General features: G+C 33.2%; 2 protein-coding genes and 2 non-coding genes across 7 annotated transcripts in view; 2 read left to right on the plus strand and 2 right to left on the minus strand.

Annotated features, from left to right (window-relative positions):
• Positions 1-23,176, plus strand: part of LOC125048507 (peroxisomal leader peptide-processing protease) — a 63,627-nt gene extending 40,451 nt beyond the window's left edge. For all 4 annotated transcript variants that reach the window (XM_047647223.1, XM_047647215.1, XM_047647214.1 and 1 more), the window contains 10 exons: positions 10,639-10,991; positions 11,853-12,016; positions 17,420-17,523; positions 18,242-18,369; positions 19,467-19,633; positions 20,305-20,411; positions 20,887-21,055; positions 21,397-21,538; positions 21,876-22,039; positions 22,543-23,176. In XM_047647223.1, the coding sequence (XP_047503179.1) occupies positions 10,645-10,991; positions 11,853-12,016; positions 17,420-17,523; positions 18,242-18,369; positions 19,467-19,633; positions 20,305-20,411; positions 20,887-21,055; positions 21,397-21,538; positions 21,876-22,039; positions 22,543-22,628 (1,578 nt within the window). In that variant the 5' untranslated portion in view covers positions 10,639-10,644 and the 3' untranslated portion in view covers positions 22,629-23,176. The remainder of the gene's footprint in view (positions 1-10,638; positions 10,992-11,852; positions 12,017-17,419; positions 17,524-18,241; positions 18,370-19,466; positions 19,634-20,304; positions 20,412-20,886; positions 21,056-21,396; positions 21,539-21,875; positions 22,040-22,542) is intronic.
• On the plus strand, positions 3,104-3,190 carry Trnay-gua. The gene is given in 2 exon segments: positions 3,104-3,140; positions 3,155-3,190. It is a non-coding gene; the product is annotated as a tRNA-Tyr (tRNA).
• Positions 3,433-3,505, minus strand: Trnav-cac. Its single transcript has one exon. It is a non-coding gene; the product is annotated as a tRNA-Val (tRNA).
• Positions 13,978-16,843, minus strand: LOC125048610. Its single transcript, XM_047647364.1, has 5 exons — positions 16,660-16,843; positions 16,309-16,412; positions 15,836-15,945; positions 14,798-15,007; positions 13,978-14,061 (listed from the first exon to the last, which is right to left on the minus strand). Exons 1-5 carry the CDS (start codon positions 16,783-16,785, stop codon positions 14,018-14,020), a joined length of 594 nt encoding a protein of 197 aa, XP_047503320.1. The 5' UTR covers positions 16,786-16,843; the 3' UTR covers positions 13,978-14,017.
• Positions 23,177-23,216: the final 40 nt, after the last annotated feature.

Below are 23,216 nucleotides of genomic sequence, written 5' to 3' on the forward strand. Positions count from 1 at the left end.
CATTGATATATAAGTAATAGGTGTGCCTTACATAAATGTAAATAATCGTTTCACTATGAATCAAAACAAAAACATATTGGTCCCATAGTAAAGCAAGGGCTTAACTCCAATTTTTTGTTAAAGTGAGATTTTAAATGCTTAGGGCACAAATTGGAATTCTCAAGCAGTTGCTACACAGTGCAGTGCTGAGAAAGAAAAAGGACAATAATAACTTGTTCAACATAATACTTCATACTTCAAATACTTCGCCATGGACACAAACTACAATTGCATCTATTTATCATCAAACTTTAGGCTTAGTCAGGTTAAGTCACATCAGAGTTCGCAGTTGTAAATCTTGTAATACAAATTCCTTTGAAATAGTTAACGAGGACATTGCGACACTTACCTAAAAAATTATCGCATCAAAGAGTTAAAACACGACAATGCAGTCGGTATTGACTTCTTTTTCTTCACACTCGCCAAACGATACCCAGGCATATCCGTTTGACAGTTGAATTACAGTCACATTCACTAACACTGCATTCCCACAAATAAGTTTCCTAGAACACTGATCAATGAGAGCCTATAGCAGAATAGCAACTTCTGAAACGGGACTGCCTGCGTATAGGAGCGAAAGAAACGAACTCTTAGCATTGACTGGACTGCTTATTGGTCTTACAGGATACGGTCCATTAGGCGAGCGACCATTATTGTATTGTCGTGGGTTATAGTGTTCATCTCCTTGTATATACTTTTTTTTTTCAAAATTGGGTGACACAATATAGGACACGGAAACGCAATGTACAATATGACATTTTGTTCATCTTTAGTCACCGGTCGGTACGTAATATTGAGTACGTTATCTTTGCGTGGATAAATGATTAGTCTATGATTTTATCGAAAAAGGTTTAAGTGAAGGAACCTCTATGGTGGATATTAATGTCACGGGACCGGATTATATTACTCACGCTCGTTTGTTCAATTGGACAGTTAAGTAGCGAAGCAGTAGCCGGTCATTTCCGTCGTTGTTTCACACAGGAACCAAGGGAATATCTCAATGATAGTTTGGGAAGGGAAGAGTATAGTTAGTGTTCTTAATGTTATCGTGAGGATTTTTTAGAAATATAATTTGGGTAAAAAATTTAAAAAACTAAATTATAACTTGTTTGGTAACCCCTACCTAAAAAGGTACGAAAATGTAAAATTTTCGATTCTCTATAGTTCAGTGTAATTCATCTGTACATCTTAATACTGCATATTTATTAGTAGGTACATTGTATTATTATTTCTACATACCTACATTATTCATTCAAATGCAAATATTGCAGTCGTTTTACCCACAAATAAAGTTTATTTTCCTTTTTTGTACGAATATTAAGTTACCGTTTTATTTACGCCTTACCCGTTTTTTACTTAATCCCAAAAAATACACACATTGGCTGTAACTGCACAGCAACCAGTAGATAAATCAAAATAAAAGACACGCCATAAAAAATGACAAATATGTTACAGGATTTTGAGCCCATTGCTTGTCTAATAAATATACGGTTCTCTATATACCTATTTAAGTCTTAATTCTTATAGCTCTCAACAATCTTGTAACTGAAACCTCAATAAAACTACAATTTACTGACTCTAACGAAACATAAATAGCATAATGGCCAAGGAATTAGAATCGGTTGTATGAAACCTTTTGTAGGAAATCAAGGTACTTTAATAGAACTAAGGCTAAGAGTTACTGTAATAGTAGATTATCGCTGTCGCAGCCAGCTAGCTTAATTAGACGTTCAGTCAACAGCCTAGCCTCTTTACAAAACAGCGCCGTTCAACTAGCGGCCTGAAAGATATTTAGCCGTAGCCTTTGTTACAACATTTAATAAACTGGCTGGCTAATGCTTAGGCCATTCGTGCGACCATGCGAAAGAAATAAAAAGCTGAAATATCTGACTTAAGAAATGCTTTATTTAATTTTTTTAAATTGTTATATATTGGTGTTCATACACTAACTCTTAGCGTCATTCACAGAATGGCAGAAAGTGTAACTAAATTGAAATAGGCAAGTCATCGATCCAAGTCATAGATAGCTGTTTGATCAGATGGCTGAACATCATTCAGGCAGCTAGTTAAACGGCGCTTTTAGTAAAGAGTCTAGGCTGTCGATTGAACGGCTAATTAAGCTAGTTGGCTACGACATTGCTATTATAGGGGTATTTACGCTAAGTAGGAACTTGTACTAATTATTCTACAGTTAGGAAGTATATCCGATCGCTTATTTCCGTATTGTCTATTTTGAGAAAATTGCTACTGTCATAAGAACAACTGTTACCATAGGGTATCATAATTATATTCTTATCTCAGTAACAAAATTTGAATCGCTAGACCCCTCTAGACACACACCCTTAGGTGCAATGCAAAATTTGCATATATTATGTACATGTATCTCTATACAAGGGCTTGAAATTTCTTCGTAATCTGTATAAACGAACACTGATCGCAAAATATGTTGCCAAGCGCAAAACTCGAAGGCGGCTGGATCTATTCGTTTTTTTTTTCAATATATTTCTTTATCTCTGAGGAACATTTATTGAGAAAAATTAAATCATTTTAAGGCAAAACGAAGTTCGCGGGGGCAGCTAGTTTTTAATAAATATAATTAAATGATACAAAACTCGAATTTCGAATGACATGTTTAGTAATTCTAATAGTTTTTTTTTCTTCAAACTTAATTTGTCTATAGCCCATTATTTCGCGTTAGTAATGTGATAAGATTGAGTGCATTTTACATAAAGACTATCATCTAATTATTGTAAAACTAGTTATACTTGTAGGTCACCTCGATACTTTCAGCTTAGATAAGAAATATCAGCTGTCTAATGTCAGATGTGTCGGGAAGCGTGTCGTATTACTAACATTTTTATCTTATAAAATCGGTATTATATACGTACAGATATTCGAAATTATAGTATTAAGATGTCCAGTTTGGTACCCAACCGGTTATATGCACAGAATAAATTAAGTTAATTACAATTTTATTTAGAATTACAGCGCTGCAAAATGTATAGTCAAATAAAACTTTAAACAACACATTAAAGTCATTATTAATTTCGACGGTAAATCTCAACCTTCGATAGCTCAGTTGGTAGAGCGGTGGACTGTAGCGTTATTCGAAGTCATCCATAGGTCGCTGGTTCAAATCCGGCTCGAAGGAATTCAATTATTTTAAATTTTTAAATCACGCCGTGATGTTTGTTAAAAAAATTATAAAGAACCCTCATAATAAAATTAAAACTTAGCAGCACAAAATCGCCTTTTACTTTTACAATAAATTGATATGATTTAGTGGGAAAGCTTATTTAGTAGTCATTATGATATTTTATTATATTTATGAAAACTTTTCTGATTTATTAATTTGATCACTAAATTAAAAAAAACAAAAATAAAAGAATTCACTGTTTCCGCCCGGGATCGAACCGGGGGCCTTGTGCGTGTGAAGCACACGTGATAACCGCTACACTACGGAAACTTGAAGGTGTAACGCAAAATTTCCATTCACATAATACAAGTATTAACTAGACGTATGCTTACGTAGTATAATTTTTAACGTTATGTTATTAGTAACTTGCTTCTAGTTTATTTTATTCTATTAATAATAATAATCCAATGAGTCATTACACAAGGTGTGTGTATTCCGTTCCATAGAATGGAAAACGATTATTAATTCCTGGAACCGAACCGTCAGGTTAAACGCATTACTCTAATTGCTGTCTACTGAGCCGCGTGTGTAATTTTGTAAGAATCTTATAAACTTTCCTAATATAAAACTAACACTATGATTGGTTTAATAATAATCACAATAATTTTAAACCCACTCCAGGTTAAGTTTAGCATTCCCTCGTATTTTTCGTATAAATAAAAACTTACCTTCACGGTGATATGAGAACTGCGAAGAAGTGCGTCGGCAGGCGACGCAAAGCAAACGTTGGTGACTTTGTATCATCCTATCTTTTATACTAGAACAAATTACCCTCTCATTGACCACCCGCTGAATAAGCCTCATTACATCCCGACCCGAGGGTGTGGTTATAGCATAATTTGTAATAACGTTCACATTCACGCTATTTGTATATTTTTTCTTGTTATTTTCTGTTATACAAATTTGTTGTTGGCTACGATAATTATTATGATAAGTAACCTTGCCTTATTGGGTAACGGGGGTGCTTTTGATTGCCAATAACATGAAACTGTACCAGCGCGAGTCAGGTTTCACAATTTTTGTCAGCACAATAAACAAAAAATATAATATATAAAATATATCCTATAAAAGTTTATAAATCGGGATTTTTAAGCATTTTGGTTCTTTAAGCTACCCAACTAGTCTTGAATGTCCCACAAAACATGTGGTAGGTTATAATTTAAAAAACTTTCTCGACATATATTTTTGACGTTATTAGAGTTTTTTGTTAGTCAAAAGTGAAATCGCTATTGAAGGTAAGTGGTAATAGACCAGTGCCGATAATTTTTGAAACCTAAAAAAATTACAGTAGGATGAAACCCATTAGAAAAGCAGGGGAATATGATCAAAATGAAAGGAAAAATAAATTACGGTCGATCTGAGGTCGGGAAGGGTTAGGGGGGGGGAGTTTTAAGGGTAAAAAACGGTTTATCTCGATTTCCGGCAAAACTACAAGTCCTATCGAAGAAAGTTAAATGGCAAAGTTGGAGGTAATAAAAAGATCTAAAACTTTTGTATTTACACATTTTTCACATAACCTCAAAATTTATGTGAAAAATTCAAAAAACCAAGTTTTTGGTTTTTAATTTTTATCTTTTACAAAAATATTTTTTTTTTAACGAAATTTGGTGAAAACTTACCTTTCTATGTCCCAAATACGCTGTAATTTATTTGATTAAAAATATTTATTTGTTCACCTTATTTTGAATTTATATCGAAAAAACACCCTAATTTTCAATCGAAAATTCTGACGTCAAAATTTCAGCTTTTTTCAAAAAGTTGATGTGCTTTCAGTTCGTTGAAATCTCTACTTTCCTATGGTAAATCTTCTCAGAAAACGCAAAAAATCGTATGCAGTAACGCCCAGACCTGTCATCCCCTTCCTTACTTCTCTATGAAATACGAAAATTTTAGCCCATCTAAAGGCTAATTTTTTTTTTAGGTCACTCAGGTATATATAAGTTATCTTAAAATAGTAATAAATAGGCATCTGATTATAATTTAAAGAAGATTCATAGAGAAGTAGGGAAGGGGATGACGGGTCTGGGCGTTACTGCATACGATTTTTTGCATTTTCTGAGAAGATTTACTATGGTAATATATATATATTTTTTTACCATAGGAAAGTAGAGATTTCAACGAACTGAAAGCACATCAACTTTTTGAAAAAAGCTGAAATTTTGACGTCAGAATTTTCGATTGAAAATTAGGGTGTTTTTTCGATATAAATTCAAAATAAGGTGAACAAATAAATATTTTTAATCAAATAAATTACAGCGTATTTGGGACATAGAAAGGTAAGTTTTCACCAAATTTCGTTAAAAAAAAAATTATTTTTGTAAAAGATAAAAATTAAAAACCAAAAACTTGGTTTTTTGAATTTTTCACATAAATTTTGAGGTTATGTGAAAAATGTGTGAATACAAAAGTTTTAGATCTTTTTATTACCTACAACTTTGCCATTTAACTTTCTTCGATAGGACTTTTAGTTTTGCCGGAAATCGAGATAAACCGTTTTTTACCCTTAAACCTCCCCCCCTACCCCTTCCCGACCTCAGATCGACCGTAATTTATTTTTCCTTTCATTTTGATCATATTCCCCTGCTTTTCTAATGGGTTTCATCCTACTGTAATTTTTTTCACTTTTTATTTATTTTAAAGGCTATCTGCACTGGTCTATAACGTTTTAAATCAACGAACTTAGCTCGCAGAACGAGGAAAATTATTTATAACTTTATAATCTCTAGATCTTAAAATAGAAATGTTTATAGTAGACACCAGAGCTAATCTTAAATTATCGTCTATAAATACGCTCTCATCTCAATTTAAAAGTGATTAAATATACTATTTATTTAGCTTTAGTTAGAAAAATATTTTCTAGTATAAACATGGATTATCAATATTTGTTTAAAGGCGAGGTGATAACGTGGGAATTTTTGGATTATAAGTTTTTATAACAATTATACATTTCTTAACTGTTTAGACCAGTGCAGATAGCCTTTAAAATAAATAAAAAGTGAAAAACATAATAGTAGGATGAAACCTATTTGAAAGGGAGGATAATATTATAAAAATTAAAGGAAAAATAATTTACGGGCGATCTGAGGTCGGGAAGGGGTAGGGGGGGGGGAGGTTTAAGGGTAAAAAACGGTTTATCTCGATTTCCGGCAAAACTAAAAGTCCTATCGAAGAAAGTTAAATGGCAAAGTTGTAGGTAATAAAAAGATCTAAAACTTTTGCATTCACACATTTTTCACATAACCTCAAAATTTATGTGAAAAATTCAAAAAACCAATTTATTGGTTTTTTATTTTTATCTTTTACAAAAAATTCTTTTTTCAAACGAAATTTGGTAAAAACTTACCTTTCTATGTCCCAAATACGCTGTAATTTATTTGACTAAAAATATTTATTTTTTCACCTTATATTGAATTAATTTAAAAAAAACACCCTAATTTTCAATCGAAAATTCACCCGTCAAAATATCAGCTTTTTTCAAAAAGTTGGTGTGCTTTCAGTTCGTTGAAATCTCTACTTTCCTATGGTAAAAATATATATATATATATTACCATAGTAAATCTTCTCAGAAAATGCAAAAAATCGTATGCAGTAACGCCCATACCCGTCATCCCCTTCCCTATGAATCTTCTTTAAATTATAATTAGATGCCTATTTATTACTATTTTAAGATAACTTATATATACCTGAATGACCTAAAAAAAAATTTTAGCCTTTAGATGGGCTAAAATTTTCGTATTTCATAGAGAAGTAAGGAAGGTGATGACGGGTCTGGGCGTTACTGCATACGATTTTTTGCATTTTCTGAGAAGATTTACTATGGTAATATATATATATATATTTTTACCATAGGAAAGTAGAGATTTCAACGAACTGAAAGCACACCAACTTTTTGAAAAAAGCTGATATTTTGACGGGTGAATTTTCGATTGAAAATTAGGGTGTTTTTTTTAAATTAATTCAATATAAGGTGAAAAAATAAATATTTTTAGTCAAATAAATTACAGCGTATTTGGGACATAGAAAGGTAAGTTTTTACCAAATTTCGTTTGAAAAAAGAATTTTTTGTAAAAGATAAAAATAAAAAACCAATAAATTGGTTTTTTGAATTTTTCACATAAATTTTAAGGTTATGCGAAAAATGTGTGAATACAAAAGTTTTAGATCTTTTTATTACCTACAACTTTGCCATTTAACTTTCTTCGATACGACTTTTAGTTTTGCCGGAAATCGAGATAAACCGTTTTTTACCCTTAAACCTCCCCCCCCCCCTACCCCTTCCCGACCTCAGATCGCCCGTAAATTATTTTTCCTTTAATTTTTATAATATTCTCCTCCTTTTCCAATAGCTTTCATTCTACTATTATTTTTTTAGGTTTCAAAAATTATCGGCTCTGGTCTAGTTCTTGTTCTTATTAATATGACATCTATGCCTATTATATTGTAACTTGTCTGATTGTGCGGTGGTTTTTCAAATAATTGAGACTGATTTTATTAAAATGGAAACTGACCGAATCGCCACTATAAATTGGTTTAGGTTTCTTGCGTTTTAAAAGATGTATTATCTCTATATACAGGGTGTCCCAGAAAGAATGGATAATCCTTGAACCCCGCACGGAACAGCTCTCCAGCGCACAGAAAAAAATATAAAAAAAAATAAATTCCAAGTGATACCCAAAATATGTTTTTTTTTAGAAAAACATACGTTATTTTTACTTTACTTCACATTCATGTGCACAACGGCCACAAAGTAATGAAATTTGTGGCGTTTTTGGTGTCATCTTATACCTGATAGACTATGCTACTAGAAATACAATAAATAATATAAGTACCTATGATACTTTTTTCAAAAACAAAATAAGAACTTGAGTTTTTGACATGAAATTTGATAACAAAATAATTTTGGCATAGTTTGAGAGTGTTTCATGTAAAAAAAAAGTATGAAAACGTAAGTGGCCAGCTATTTAAAAAAAATGCGCAGTTCATACCGTTTACAAAATGGTATAATACATCATTTTATCTAATACCACTACGAAGTTATTGCTATTGAGATGCAAAAAGAGTAAATACGACTTAAGACAGAAAATTGTAAAATGATATTTTATCTTGTCTTAAACGGTAACATTGACAATAGCGTTCCAAAAAAGGGTCCCTTTTTATTGTACCTGGGGTGGTTACTATTTACTACCTGAGCGTGGCCCAAGCCCATATGTTGTTTACACGAGACAAGAATAGGTTTGTAGAGTATGAGCGAGTGAGGGAAAAGATCTTTTTTCGCTCGGTACACTGGTTTGATCATTATCAGATCAGTTTCAGATACATAGCAAAGAAATTTACTTAGTTTATTTAATATCTAGTGCGTCTCTCAACTTGTTCGGTGTCGCATGTGTGCATTCCTTTCGCATTTCTCTGTGAGTTTGAATCAGTGTTATTACGACGATTTCTGGCTATTTATTGGACTACTCGTTTTGCTTACTGATTTGGACTTTGGTTGGTGATTTTAACGACGACTTGGCTTGTATTTGGACTGATTCAGTGAATCACAATACCGCGGATTCAATATACGGCACAAGAATACGTCAACATGCACTTCATCTATGGTGAGTGCAGGAGCAACGCAAGTGCTGCTGCAGCCCTTTATAGAGAAAGATATCCTAATGCGCGTCATCCAGATTACCGTGTATTCGTGAGAGTCCACAGATGTTATTCGGAAGGCAGAATACCTGGCAGTGGCATTGGTGGTACGAGCTCCGGAAGACTAGCGAATATTAATACTCAAGACATTGTGCTTGACGAAATTGAGCATACTGGAATCCCGAAAACGACCGTGAACCGTATACTGAAAATAAATAAATATCATCCTTACCATATTAGACGCGTCCAAGCTCTGCAACCGAGAGATTAGAATGCAAGATTGTTTTTTTGTCGACAAATGCTTGCAAAAATAGAAGAAGACCCACAATTCTTTGGAAAAATTCTATGGTGTGACGAATCAACTTTAAAAAAAGACGGATACTTTAAAATGCATAATCTGGCAACTCTCGAATCCAAATTTAATGGAAGAAGTGCCTGAGGAGGTAAGGGAATCCCATTGGCTACAGAATGATGGCTGCCCTGCACATTATGGCACAAACGTCCGTGCTTATTTAAATGCCACGTATCCAAATAAATGGATTGGTCGTTTGGGTCCCATTTTGTGGCCTCCTCGATCCCCGGATTTTAAACCCACTGGACTTTTTTTTACTGGGGATGTCTAAAGGAACGAGTGTACTCCAAAAAAAATTTAAATTTGGAGGAATTACGCAGCCGTGTTCAAGAGAGCGCGAGCGTTTCAAAAATAAATGAACGACGCTACGCACGTTATCTTAGAAGAGCCTTTATAAGAAGATGTAGAGCGTGTATTGGAGTCAGTGGCAGACAATTTGAACACCTGTTGTGAATAAAGCTCGATTTATGTACACCCGATTTTTTTATTATTATTAAAATTTATTAAGACTTATCTTTTCTTTTTTAGTCGTATTTACTCTTTTTGCATCTCAATAGCAATAACTTCGTAGTGGTATTAGATAAAATGATGTATTATACCATTTTGTAAACGGTATGAACTGCGCATTTTTTTTAAATAGCTGGCCACTTACGTTTTCATACTTTTTTTTTACATGAAACACTCTCAAACTATGCCAAAATTATTTTGTTATCAAATTTCATGTCAAAAACTCAAGTTCTTATTTTGTTTTTGAAAAAAGTATCATAGGTACTTATATTATTTATTGTATTTCTAGTAGCATAGTCTATCAGGTATAAGATGACACCAAAAACGCCACAAATTTCATTACTTTGTGGCTGTTGTGTACATGAATGTGAAGTAAAGTAAAAATAACGTATTTTTTTCTAAAAAAAAACATATTTTGGGTATCACTTGGAATTTATTTTTTTTGATATTTTTTTCTGAGCGCTGGAGAGCTGTTCCGTGCGGGGTTCAAGGATTATCCATTCTTTCTGGGACACCCTGTATATAAAATTCTCGCGTCACAATGTTCGTTCCCATACTCCTCCGAATCGGCTCGAACGATTCCTCTGAAATTTTTATGCACATTCAGTTAGTGTGAGAATCGGCTACTAATCTATATTTCAAACCCGTAAGTGATAAAGGGGGGTGTCCACCCCAACAATTTTTTTATTTTTTAGATTTTTTTTGTTTTTATTTTTTTATGATACAGCATACAAAAATACATACAACCCTTAATTTTCACCTCTCTATGATCAACCCCTATTTTTTATTATTGATAGTTATTTTTATTGAACTCAAAAAATGTTTCATTGAAATAATATACATGGCAAAACAAACGTATGCCGGGTCAGCTAGTATTTTTATATAACCAAGTTGTAAAAATAAATAATTACAGATCAAAATGGGCGTTGAAGGTGTAATGGTGACATACAATTACTCTGACGATGGCGAACTTGCAAATATCCTGACCGTAGCCGCCTCAGGGATCAAATACTCCAATCGCTGGGTTCTCACACACGGCTCCATATTATCACCACTAAAACAGGCGAAGATCATCAAAGATGCTCGCGGAAAGCCTATTTTAAGTGACGACTTCTACAACCAGTTACCTGAAATGTATGTAACGTGTGAAAAGGACGGCAAGATGCCAAATGTGTATGAGGGAGTGGAGAAACTGAGCAGAGAACGGAATTGTGATGATTCCGACTTTGAGCATACAAGCTATCAAGCCAGGGTCATGACTGGAAGGTAAGGCCATGTCTCTTACAGACGCATTGTATTTATTTATTAAAGTTCACCACATCATATACGTATACATATAATGCGTTATATGTACAGTGTATAACAAAATACATAACTTATAATAACATAATCTTTTCTAAAATGCATAACTATACTTATTTTATATGTTTTACTCACACTGGTTGCCTGGAAGAGATGGCTCGAAAGCGAAAAGGCCGCCAGTTGCCTTCATTTTCATTTAATGATGTCAATTGTATTTTATTTCTGTTGCAAGCGTTAATAAATAAATAATAAAAATATTACACTTTCAATTTTAGATTTTACTTAACAAGAAGCAAAAAATTACTAGCAAAATAGCGGATTAGGTATCAGATAGGCACTTTACAATGCTTTTTTAAAAATGAATCAGCCCACTATCGAATATATATACACCCTGGATAAGTAGTATTTATTCTGTTATATTCGCGAAGAATCGAATAAGAGAATATTGGTTTTTGCAGTCGAAATTTAGAAAATCCTGCTGATTTTCAACCTTAAGAATGAATAATACTGTGTGTTTACGCTGTGATATAAAGAGACAAATAAATACTTTAGTTAAAATAATAAGACCGTTTTGATATTATAATGTTAATCTTTTCCTATTCTCAAAGTCTACCTTCTTTGAGGTGCGTCAATACATATGCTCTCTGCGTCTAAACTCGTAAGAAATTTGGTCTCATTTTGGACTAGTTAAATATAAACAACATAACTAAACCTAAACATAAGAACGCCGACTAATAACTATTTAAAATCATTTAGCAATGAAATATTTTGTTGTTCACTCACGTCGCAAAAGTGGGACTCTAATATTAGGATTAAAAATTTCAGAATATGTCATGTATGGCAGTGTCCAGTGTTGGACAGATGTGTTGATGACATCCTTTACAGCTGGACGATTGGACATCGGGACGGAGATGTTGAAAAACAGACTCAGTTGGGCAAAGCTCTGCTCTCAGTCTTCGTTCTTATCGATTTGGAGAGTGATGTCGCAGGTAACTTTATATATTTATTACACATCATTATTTTATGTTAACAGTTACTACTAATGCGATAGAACGACAGTAATACCCACACCGATTATCCTACATAAAAACATTAAAAAAATATATTTAAATACCTAAATCTTATAAACTAACTAGCTGCCCCCGCGAACTTCGTTTCTCCTTAATGCCTAGCCTACCTTTTTAGTTCATACCAACATGGAACATTTTTATATGCTATCCCAGAGACTGTGCGGTTTGTCGAATTCTTTTAGGTTTTTCTGTGATTTTTCTCTATATAAAGCTCAGAGTTCAATTTATAAGTTCTTAACTAACAAATAAAAAATAGGGGTTGATCGTAAAGGGTAGATCAAAATTAAAGGTTGTATGTATTTTTGTATGCTGTATCATAAAAAAATATAAACAAAAAAAAATTGTCACAAAATAAAAATATAAATTTTGGGGTGGACAGTGGACACCCCTTATCACTTAGGGGTTTGAAAGATATATAGTAGCCGATTCCCAGACTCACTGAATATGCATAAAAAATTCATAAGAATCGGTTGAGCCGTTTCGGAGGAGTATGTGAACGAACATTGAGACATGAGAATTGTATATATTAGATAACTCTTGTGAACTCCAGTGTACAAACAAATAGGTCTACCTCGATAGAAATTCCGTTTAATATTTGTATTGCTCGCGTGAGTGGCGTTTCGCTAACCAAATTGGAACGTGCGCGCGGTACTTTTAAAAGTTTAGACTTCCGCCTCAGGTTTTTACTTGGTAACCGAAGTCTCGCCATTATATCCAGATTATGAACCTGACAGTAAAAACGTAATACAGGAAGGCTTCTGTCAATGTCAAGACGAAGATGGTCTTACCCCAGAAAATGCATAAAAAACTATCTTTTGTTTGTTCTTAAAAAAGAAGTGTAATATGTATGTGCATTGTGCATACTATTTTTTTTCAACACGTTCGGATAGTTAGGGATCCAACACGGCTGTGGGTCTCAGCATTTTGTACCACGATGTATTTAAAAAAAATTATGCTATCAAACTATTCAATTATCTTTCTAAGCTATTGATCACTGCTGTGTAATGCTTTCAAGGGAAGGTGATTACATTGTTAAAGGCAATGGCGCCTTTGTAGTGTAGAAGAGTAATTAGACCATCAGTTTTAACAACAATTACAAAAAAATATTAAGTGAATATATTTTTATAAATACGTGACAGATTTTTAAATAAATTGACATGCATGCATTGATATATAAAAAACCCAAGATGCACAATCAACGTCTAAAAAACGTCCTCAAAAAATGAGCGCAACATTCTAAATTGTGCACTCATTTCAAATAGTCTCGCGTCTAATAAGTGGAGTCGATGTTATTTATTTGTGTTTTTTTTTAAAAATAAATTTATGTACTTTTGAACTTTTTTGTGTGTAGTTTTTTGACAAATATATTTACTAACAAATTATTTTTTAATTTAAAGAAAAAACTTTTTAACCGGATTAAAGTTATGTATTATTATAAATTTCCAACTATTTAACATCCAACACCTTTTGTCTTTAGTCACCGTGCCCACGCACGCTGTAAAGCACCCGAAAAGTCGGATAAATTTAAAATTATGTTAAATAGTTGTAAATAAAAAAGTAATGTTCGACTCCACTCAATACCTTGTCCTACCGACCAAGGTCGGTCGTAAAATTTTATTGTTTTAAGTACGTATACACTGCGTTGTAATAACAACTTTAAGAAATTCGCGTAAGGTTGATTTTGCAATAATATATGCTTGTAACATATACTGTTATAGACATACTGTTATAGAAAATGACAGAAATAGTGTTTCGGGACACTTTCGAGCGTTACTTTTATTCGAGACTGTGCATCTTGGGTTTTTTATATATCAATGCATGCATGGTATTGAAACCGCATAAAATTCAGTAAACCATCGAGTCGGAAATAAAAGCGAAAATATTAAAATAAATATATTTCGTTGCACCAACAAAAAAAACTTATTTCTTCTCTTTGTCGTGAACATTGCACGTTTTCTTCATCTCTGTAAATTAAAAAAAAAAATGAAGACTTGCCCACGAACTTAGAATTTTTATAAATAAATAATAAGAAATACTTGTATAAAAAAAATTGTCTCCTATCTTTTTAAGAATTTGTTTTTGGAAGAATTTGTAGAAGGCATTCACTCCGCCAGAAGTCGTGTACTAATAATAAATACAATAATAAAACATGTGATGTATGTATATGTACGTAGTGTATAGGCTATTTTTTTACTGTTAATACTCTATGTCATAATTAAAGCTATATGTAGACTATCTATATAGAGTATAGACCCTACGCCAAATAAGCAATCGCAAGTACACACGCGAAAAACAAAATTGGCACCTCTAGTCTAGAAAACTAATATTAGGTATAGGTATGTTAACTAAAGCTGGCGGCTTCAACACATTTACACTTTGTGCTTGTGTAGTGTCTGTGAATAAGCGCGAGAAGTGATGTCAAACTGAAATACAATCATAAATACATCATGAATAGACTGTCCGTCGTGTATGAGTGGACTAAAATGTATAGCATGGCAAAAAAATCATATTTTGAAACATACTGTATGTGAAATTGCATTAGTGTGAGTACTGTGAACCCGCCAGCTTTCGATAACCGACCTATATATTAGTTTACTCGCTTTGAACATAGGAAATATTTTCTTTGTTTTTCTGGCCTACGAACCCAGAAGCATCCACTTTTACGATGTCTTTGAGAGTGTTTTGACATCTCTGATTTACCTTCCAAAGGATCCTTATACAGGATATTGTAATTGTTCCTCCAATCACGAATCGTGCGCATATGCCCTGGAGGGCTAGGGAACAGGGGTACTTCCTGAATTAGGGCTTCCTTCTTTATGGCCCCCAAGGTCCCGAGAATAAGCCCGCCTAGAAGAATCGCGTGGTAGTTCCTTAAGTAGGCTGCGAGTATGGGCCCGCAGGCGAAACCACCTGAAAATTTTTGTTCTGTATTTATTTCTGCCCTAAATAGTTCCAGCTTTAAGTTGAGAAAATTTCATACTTTAAGTATTTCTTTGTATGAAAGTTTGATACAATTTTTTAAATTCTTTTAACAATAAAGTATGTCTAAATAGAACTTGTTTGAAGGAAGGGATTTGCTGCTCTCTTCCTCCGACTTATCGGACTCTCGACCATTGTTACTAACCCGAAAGACACCGGTGGCTAATATTGAGAAGTTGTATACATCCTTAGCGGTGGGAATAACTTTATTAGTTTAAGAATATGTCGTCATCGTAGTAATTTGTAGGCGCAATATTAATGGGCGAGTTGGGCCTATGGCTGGCCATGCGTCATACTCGTGAACGGGTGCTACTTGTGGTGACTGGTCGTACTTGAATTCGTGTATGCGGTGATGTTAGTTATTTCGACTATATTGTGTTTGCGTGTTGTTCCAACAAGAATGTGTGTGCTCCTATTTCACCATGCCTCCTGCTGATAGAGGACAAGTCTTTGTTTTTGATTTGAATAACTTAAGATGTCATGTGGAACATGGTGTAATGGTTGTAGCTCCTTACAAACGTTGTGAAAAAAAACATGGCGTTAAAAAGAGTGGCGGAGAGTTTATTGTCAGTTCTTCTGTCGCCCTTGATTTGAGAACTGGCACTAAATGTAAAGTTAGAAGCATTTCATATACATTTTTTTTTCACGATCATAAGTGTACATTCTGTTACCTATATGATTAAATGATTTTTGACTTTTGACCTTAATAATGTAATAAATTCGCCTTTATACCCTCGAAGTTTTACTGGGTCAGATTACCTGCAAAGTAGTTTAAGTGGTCATCCTCTTGCCTATACTGAAGCATGCCGTTAGACACAGCAGCGAACGTCGCGCCCATCGCCATCAACGGGCCAGTGTGGTAGATATATCTATATAAATACTTATTGTATCAAAATAACACTGATAACTTATGATAACAAAGTGTTTCTATGAAATTGTCTATGTATAAAAACCTTAGTAAAAACCACAAAACATCGTAATATGAGTTGTTATGATCTATTTGCGTGCAAAACGCATGCCTCTTAGGAATTGGTACGCTCTTTTCTTAAAGGACCCTAAGACAAATTGGTTTGGAAATACTTCAGCGGGTAGATTGGTAGGTGATTCGAAATAAAGATCTATTGCGAGGCATCCCATAAAGAAAGAGAATTGCTAGGCCAACACAGCTGTAAGCAGTGGACAATCATTCCTAAATATAAAACATGTTAATTTTGGTCTAAATATATATTTACCGTTTTATAATGGGCCCAACGGTCACCGCATGAGAGTAGAGCAGAATGTCTTTAGTAGCAATTAGTACACCGATTATTGCACCCAAACGGGACGCTGCTAGGATCTAAAATCACAGCCAGAATTTGTAATATTATATTCAACAAATTGGAAAAGAAAACATGAAATAAATATGTTTCTGTAATATTTCTGCTTCACTTACAAAATTTATCTCTAATGTTTATTTGCAAAGGAAGTTGGAAATTTAGATGGATTAATTGTAAAAAAACTGCATTAACCATATAAAAATAGGCATGCAACAAAGGTGGAATAAATTTCGTGATATAGTGAGACTGGCTATCATGGCACCCTACCTTTTTAGGAATATCACATCCATCCGGCGTATCATAATAACTATAGTAGTTTTTAGTTGCTTGTGCTTTTAGTATTGCTTTTTGACTTTGTGGCGTTTTTCCGTCCTTTTTACAGTCGCACGACATTTTTTTGTAACATTTAGGTCCTACATAAAGCAAAGATTATATAGCTACTTCGGTTTTTGACGTAAAAACAAAAGTAGTAAAAAGGTTTACTACTTTTTAATTAAAAATAACAAATATATTTCAATGAGAAATAGGGAGATATTTTTTCAATTTATCAATAGTGAACACTTATAAAAACCTTCAGTTTTATTTGTTTATTTATTTCATTACCCAAAATAAATTTAAATAATATTATATGTATATATAAAATCAAACAATTACTCTTAAAATATAGCCAAAGATGGAATATTTTATATGTTATATAGTATAATATTTACAAAAAGGTTCAAACATTTACAAAAGGGAAACAACAATTAAAAATATTCCATACTTAATACAATAGTTAACTAAGTAATATTTAATTTGGCTGTGTTGTGTGATGGTGTAAAAGTGAGGGTATGTACGTGAAGGTATGTATGTGGGGTATGCTCATGATGCAGGTGATATCTAAGGTTTTACGAACAGTAGCCGATTCTGTGTCAAGCAGCAGTATAATTGGACATACATAATCCATCATACGCTTTGGTCCCTTGCTTTAATACAATAAATTAATTAATTGGTACAATATTATAATTTCTTAATACTTTATTTTCAGGGCTAAAGACACTTCGGCCACTATCAGAACTGCTAGACATGGTCAAACCACCTCCAGAGCGTGGAACTAATATACAAGTACATTCTACGCCTTTTGGATGTGAGGTTGGTTCAACGAAATATTCCCATTCACTATCTACTTTTGAGTACTGAATTTCAATAGAATATGATGTGCATAGATAATGTTAAAATTAAACTTGAACACAATTCAATATTTATTTTTTCATATTGGTATCACTTGTGAACGTCAAAATTCAAAAAAGGAAGATCTTAATTTACTTTACAACCAGTTACCAGGTACCGGGTTCGATTTCCGGTTCGAGGGCAAGTTTTAATTTAATTTAAATTTGTTCTCGGCCTTTGGGAGGGTTGTACGGTACCGGGCGAGTGCCTAAAACCGCACATGTAGGATACGGTCGAATTTCTAAAGACTAGCACGAATTATAAAAAAATCCTATACTTGACGCTGGCTAATGCACAAATCGTGCCAGAGCCATAAAAAAAAACCAGTTACCAAATAAAAGGATTAGAGCGGGCGAGAAGAACTTGCATGCCACTCTTTAGTCGTCTTTGGTTTCCAAGGAAATTATCAGGACTATGCTTCTTGATATATTCAAACAACACAGATTTTCAATGTGTTGTTGTTTTCAGATGTTTTAAACATATATCGTACTTTATTACTTAATTCATAATTAATGCGACTGCTGTTTTTTGGAAACTCCAGGAAAACTTCGACCATTATTTATGTACGAATTTCACTTTTATAAACAAATTCTATATAAATATGTATACCATGAACTATATATATCCTTTGACTTTCCAGGTTTTCCTGAATGCAGTGACGCGAGGGTCAGTATGTGGAGTTGTGGGGAAAAGGCCCTCCCTGCTTTTGACTGATGCTGCTACAGCACTTGGCTCGGAAGGTGGACCTGTGTATACCGAAGGTCCGACGTAAGTAATACCCTATTTGTGTATTGATTAAAAAAAAAAATGTGTTTATTCGTTATAATAATGCATTATAATATGTAAGATTTGGGAACCCTTTTAAGTAAAAAATACCTTTCCCAGCTCTTCCAGAATAAACTTAATATCCATAGCAATTTGTGAATGCGAGTGTGAGTAATGGGTAAACTACATGTTAGGCCTCAGGAACATCTCAAGCTCTGTTTAAGGTGTGTTCATAAGCCAGTCCTTTACTTTTTGATAAGACAATTTTTTTAAATGCTTATTTAGGCTTAAATACGATAATTCAATTCAAATGATAAATGTGGTGGAGACTCACTCGTGCGCTATTATATTCATATTTTATTGGAATATGTTTCTTCATAATAAAATTGACTAAGTCAGGTAATAAAAAATATATAAAAATTCATGGTCATGTAGTTTTTTTTTTATACCTTAGCGTTTTTTTTTATTTTCTATTTTAAAAGATGAAGTATGGATTTTCTTGCCCATTCTTCTCCAAATCTCCTTCTTTGCAAGGGGCAACTAGTAATTTTTTTAAAATATTTTAACTTTCAAAAGTCCCTTTCAAATAGGCCTAATTGAAATAAATGATTTTACTTTGTATACAAATAAAATATTTACTACGATTTGTATCGTTCTCTGGATGATTCCGCTACGTCGGGTAATTAGTGAGATTTGCCATTTCTTGCTCAGAACACATAGGTTCTGAACAGAATTGGCCTTGTGGCTTGAGTCGAGATCCCACCAATAGACTTATAAACTTTTCTTTCATGTGGAAGATTGTGAGGAACAGAGAGGGAGATAGAGAGAGGAGAACATTGTGAGGAAATGGCATGTCTAAGATCTAAACTTAATTCTGTCTCCGCAGATTCTGTTCGCAGAGTGAATGCACAGTATTGACACAAGTATATTATGTGTTTAATACTATTTATTATATTTTTTTTCTCCACATTATCGTATTGGCATACTCTGTAAGGATAATGTATGAATTTCTGTAATCATTAAATTTGCCTATTTAAAAAAATATGAAGGACTGTAGTCCAAAACCATGTGTTGTAGCGTCTTGCTATCTCTATTTTCAGTAAAGAGTTAGTGGGTGCTGTAGTATGCAGTGTGTCGTGGTGGAGAGGCGAATGGGTTGGACTGACCCTGGCCGCTCCTTTGCGCTCAATTCTTGCGGCCAAACTCAGAGTTCCTCCAGACAGTGTACCGCGGGCACCCATATCTCCTCTTCATAGTCATATACTTGGTAAGATGTTGATATATTTATATTAATTTAAAAAATATATGGTAGCAAATCATACAGACGCTTCTGCACTAGAAGATCCCTCCCTGAAAATATAAATATTATGGTATAAGAGACCTTCAAATAAAATACTGTGTGTTTATGATGAGTATTTGTTTTTATGTAAGTACATGCGCTGTATTGTTATTGGACAAATGCATAAAATAGCGTATGTGTGGAAATTAATATCGACATCGATAGTAAGATGTTCGATGTTTTAGGATGAAACTTATCTTATGCTAAAAACTATCTATTTATTAACGATTATGACATCAATGTGTGACATCAATGAGTGATGGAGAGTTTAATGCTAGTTTTTCTCGTCCGTTCTGCGACTTTTATTTGAACTGGCGGTTAATGTTAATATAGTTAAATTTGTTGGCAGTTAAATGTGCTTTTTAGTTACACAATCCTTTTTCTTCTAACACGCATGTAATCAGCATTTTGTGGGTCTGGCAGGCATGTCTGTTTCCTCACAATGGTTTCCTTCACCATACGAGCGAGCGTTAAATGCTCTAATCAGACAGAAAAGTTAATTGGTGCACAGCCGGGGATCGAACCTACAACCTCAGTCAGGGATTAGAGTGAATATTGCTCGTCAAATTAAATACGTTGTAACGAGAAAAATATTTCAGAACAAATAGACCGAGTTACGATATTAGTTCGTTGTGGCAATGCATGGGGCGCGGGCGTATACTTGGGAAGGGGATACGTCATCACCTGCGCACACGTCGTTAAACATGTGCGTATATTCTTTATCAAATAATATTAATAATACTATACTATAATTAATGGTATCAGACAAGACAATTGTAACCATAGTTGAAAAAACAGTTAAGTACTGTAAAATTACAACACGATAATAAATTCAAAGATTTGAATCCTTTAACTTTGGCAAAAAGCTCCCAAAATGTATGAAATTTAAGCAGAAAATAATATTTATACAAATTTTATATTAATTTTAATTATATATAGCTTTAACTTCTATTATTTATCTCTAATTATAGAAAAAAGCTATTTTAATTACGAGTGTTAGACACAAAAGTTATTTTTATTTTTTGCTTAGCAAGTTCAGGTATTCATAATAATAATACAAACATAACATATCATTTTATTCAATATATTTTTATGACGCAAAGAATGTCTCACCAAGTAATGAAAACTAAAAAATATTTAGCCGAAGAACTTTCATGTTATATTTGATTGAACATTTTCAGCATGCATCGAGTAAAGTCTCCCTATATTGTCAAGGTGTCAAAGAAACGGCCATAGTCCGGTACAAGACTGCAGACGACAAGGCTTATGACCTGGCTTTACTCTTCACGAACCCTCAGTGCTGGACGCATTTATTACCCGCTGAGTTTAGCGAAGAACCTGCCACTAAAGGTGAGCGATAATACAATGTTTATATAAAATAGCTTAGAGCTATTGTTTACGGTAGTAAAGGGTTAAGAGAATTTATCAAAAATATAATTAAATGAACTATCATGAACGATTTTTTTTCCAAAATTTCACTACTATATTTAGTTCAAAAATAAATAAAAAAAGTTTTTTACTTTAGTAGCGTATAATCCTAGATTCGATTTCTTGGGAAAATAAATTACTTTAAATTGGTAAATGACCGCTTCATTGCATATAAAAATGGACAAACAAAGACATAGATGAGGAGACATTCTTAAATTTGAGACTTAATTTCTGATATTCTTGTGATGGTATGTTTTATACAGGAGAATCGGTGTTAGCTGCCGGATATCCGTACTTCAATGAGAATAATCTAGAAGATTTAAAACCGACGGTGACTTCCGGACACGTGAACAACGTGTCGCCTTCCTTGATACAGACATCTTGCTGCGTGCAATCTGGTTTTAGGTAAAATCGGAATTTTTAAAGTATTCTTAAGTATCCAATAGCGAACAAGCAAACAGTCGCAGTGGAGGTCTTGTAAGGAGACCTGTAGGAATTGAGAAAGAAGAAATTAATAAGCAGATCGCAGCTTTCATTGACAGATCTTTATGTCTAACATAGTTTTTATTTTTTCCTTTTTATGAGCAACTTCATTTATTTTCCCCGCCCATGGACACTTACAATGCCAGAAGGCTCGCAGTTACGTTGCCGGTCAAGGATTAAAGAGATCCACATTAATCGGTGCAAGATATATTTTTGAACGAAAGCTTTCTCTTTTTCTATTAATATTTTTTTGTTACAGTGGTGGACCGATATTCCGTATATCAAATAGTAATAAAGTTGAAGTTTTGGGAATAATAGCCAGCAACGCTAAAACGGAGACGGGCGCCTGCTATCCCTACATCAATATGGCTGTACCCACAAGAGCATTTCTCAAAATAATACAGCACTTTATATTGGATAGAGGTAAAACTTTGTGTAATCTAAAATGCGCTCTAATATTATGTACTAAAGGTCTCATTTCAAACGAACGTGTTGAACGTGTTATTACGTAAATGCTTTTAAGTTACAAACATTTTAAGTTAAGAAGAAAATTTTCTTAATCTATATATTAGTTCCTTACCATTTTATTAATAGAGTGACGCAAAGAAAAAAAAATAAAACGGGAAAATGAAATGAATAATGTTTTTCGTAAAAAATTAAATTTGGAATTCCTAACCAAAGAGGACATATTTGAGGTCAAAGTACAGCAAAACGTCAAATTCATATGTATATATTCTTAACACTATAGTAAGACGAATAAATTATTAAAGAAAATGATATCACTAAATTATAAAATCATTTGCCGCCTTTGTGTTAAAACTTAAAACTACTGCACGGATATTATGATTGATATTGATTTATATTGTGTTTACTAGTTAGGAGTACTCTGTATAACTGACGTAAATAAATAATTAAATATTTTTCAGACGAAACAAGACTATCAACCATCGAGAACAACCGTGAAATGATACAATCGCAATGGCGGCTACTGCCGTATAGATCTAAAATTTGAATAAAATATTTATTACAATTTTAGCACTTACCTAACCCAAAACTGAAATATATATGTATAAATAGTAATAAAAATTTTGAGTTTATTTAAAGAATTTTGACTTACGTATGTCGTATTAAATTTGCGCTAACACCTGTGACGGCTCCTTGCGTCGCATTATTTTAAAATTTGACAGTTGACAGATGACATTTGAGCGTTACCTGTTAATGTGAATTTATTTCCAGATTCTTTAAAAATATATTCTAAGCATTTTATCTGGTTAGTATAATGCAACTAAAGTATCCGACATTATTAGATCGATAGAAGTCTAATGGACGAAGAACCGTTCCTTTTGTTATTCTAGTTATAAATATTTAATTTCTTTGTGTTATACATGTCTGATCATTTTGTTATATATGATCTTGGAATCCACCAAATCAACCAAAAAAAATTAACAAGACAAGGATATCTCTATCTTCCGATATATATCTTATTATATTAGATCCGCTTGTTATAGTTATATCTTAAGATTTACACAGATTGTGAAAATAAAGTTCCTTTTCAAATTGTAACGAAGTTTTATTGTACATATATAAATGTTTTATATTT

The sequence above is a fragment of the Pieris napi genome, chromosome 1 (genome assembly GCF_905475465.1).
Source record: "Pieris napi chromosome 1, ilPieNapi1.2, whole genome shotgun sequence".
NCBI lineage: Eukaryota > Metazoa > Arthropoda > Insecta > Lepidoptera > Pieridae > Pieris > Pieris napi.

Excerpts from the sequence above, each read along its gene's own strand:
- LOC125048610 (XM_047647364.1), bottom strand. The coding sequence starts at position 16,785 with ATGTCGTGCGACTGTAAAAAGGACGGAAAAACGCCACAAAGTCAAAAA. Across the intron at positions 15,946-16,308 it reads GTTGGGCCCATTATAAAACG|ATATATCTACCACACTGGCC; the intron begins GTAAATATATAT and ends GTATTTATATAG. Across the intron at positions 14,062-14,797 it reads GTATAAGGATCCTTTGGAAG|AGATGAAGAAAACGTGCAAT; the intron begins GTAAATCAGAGA and ends TTTAATTTACAG.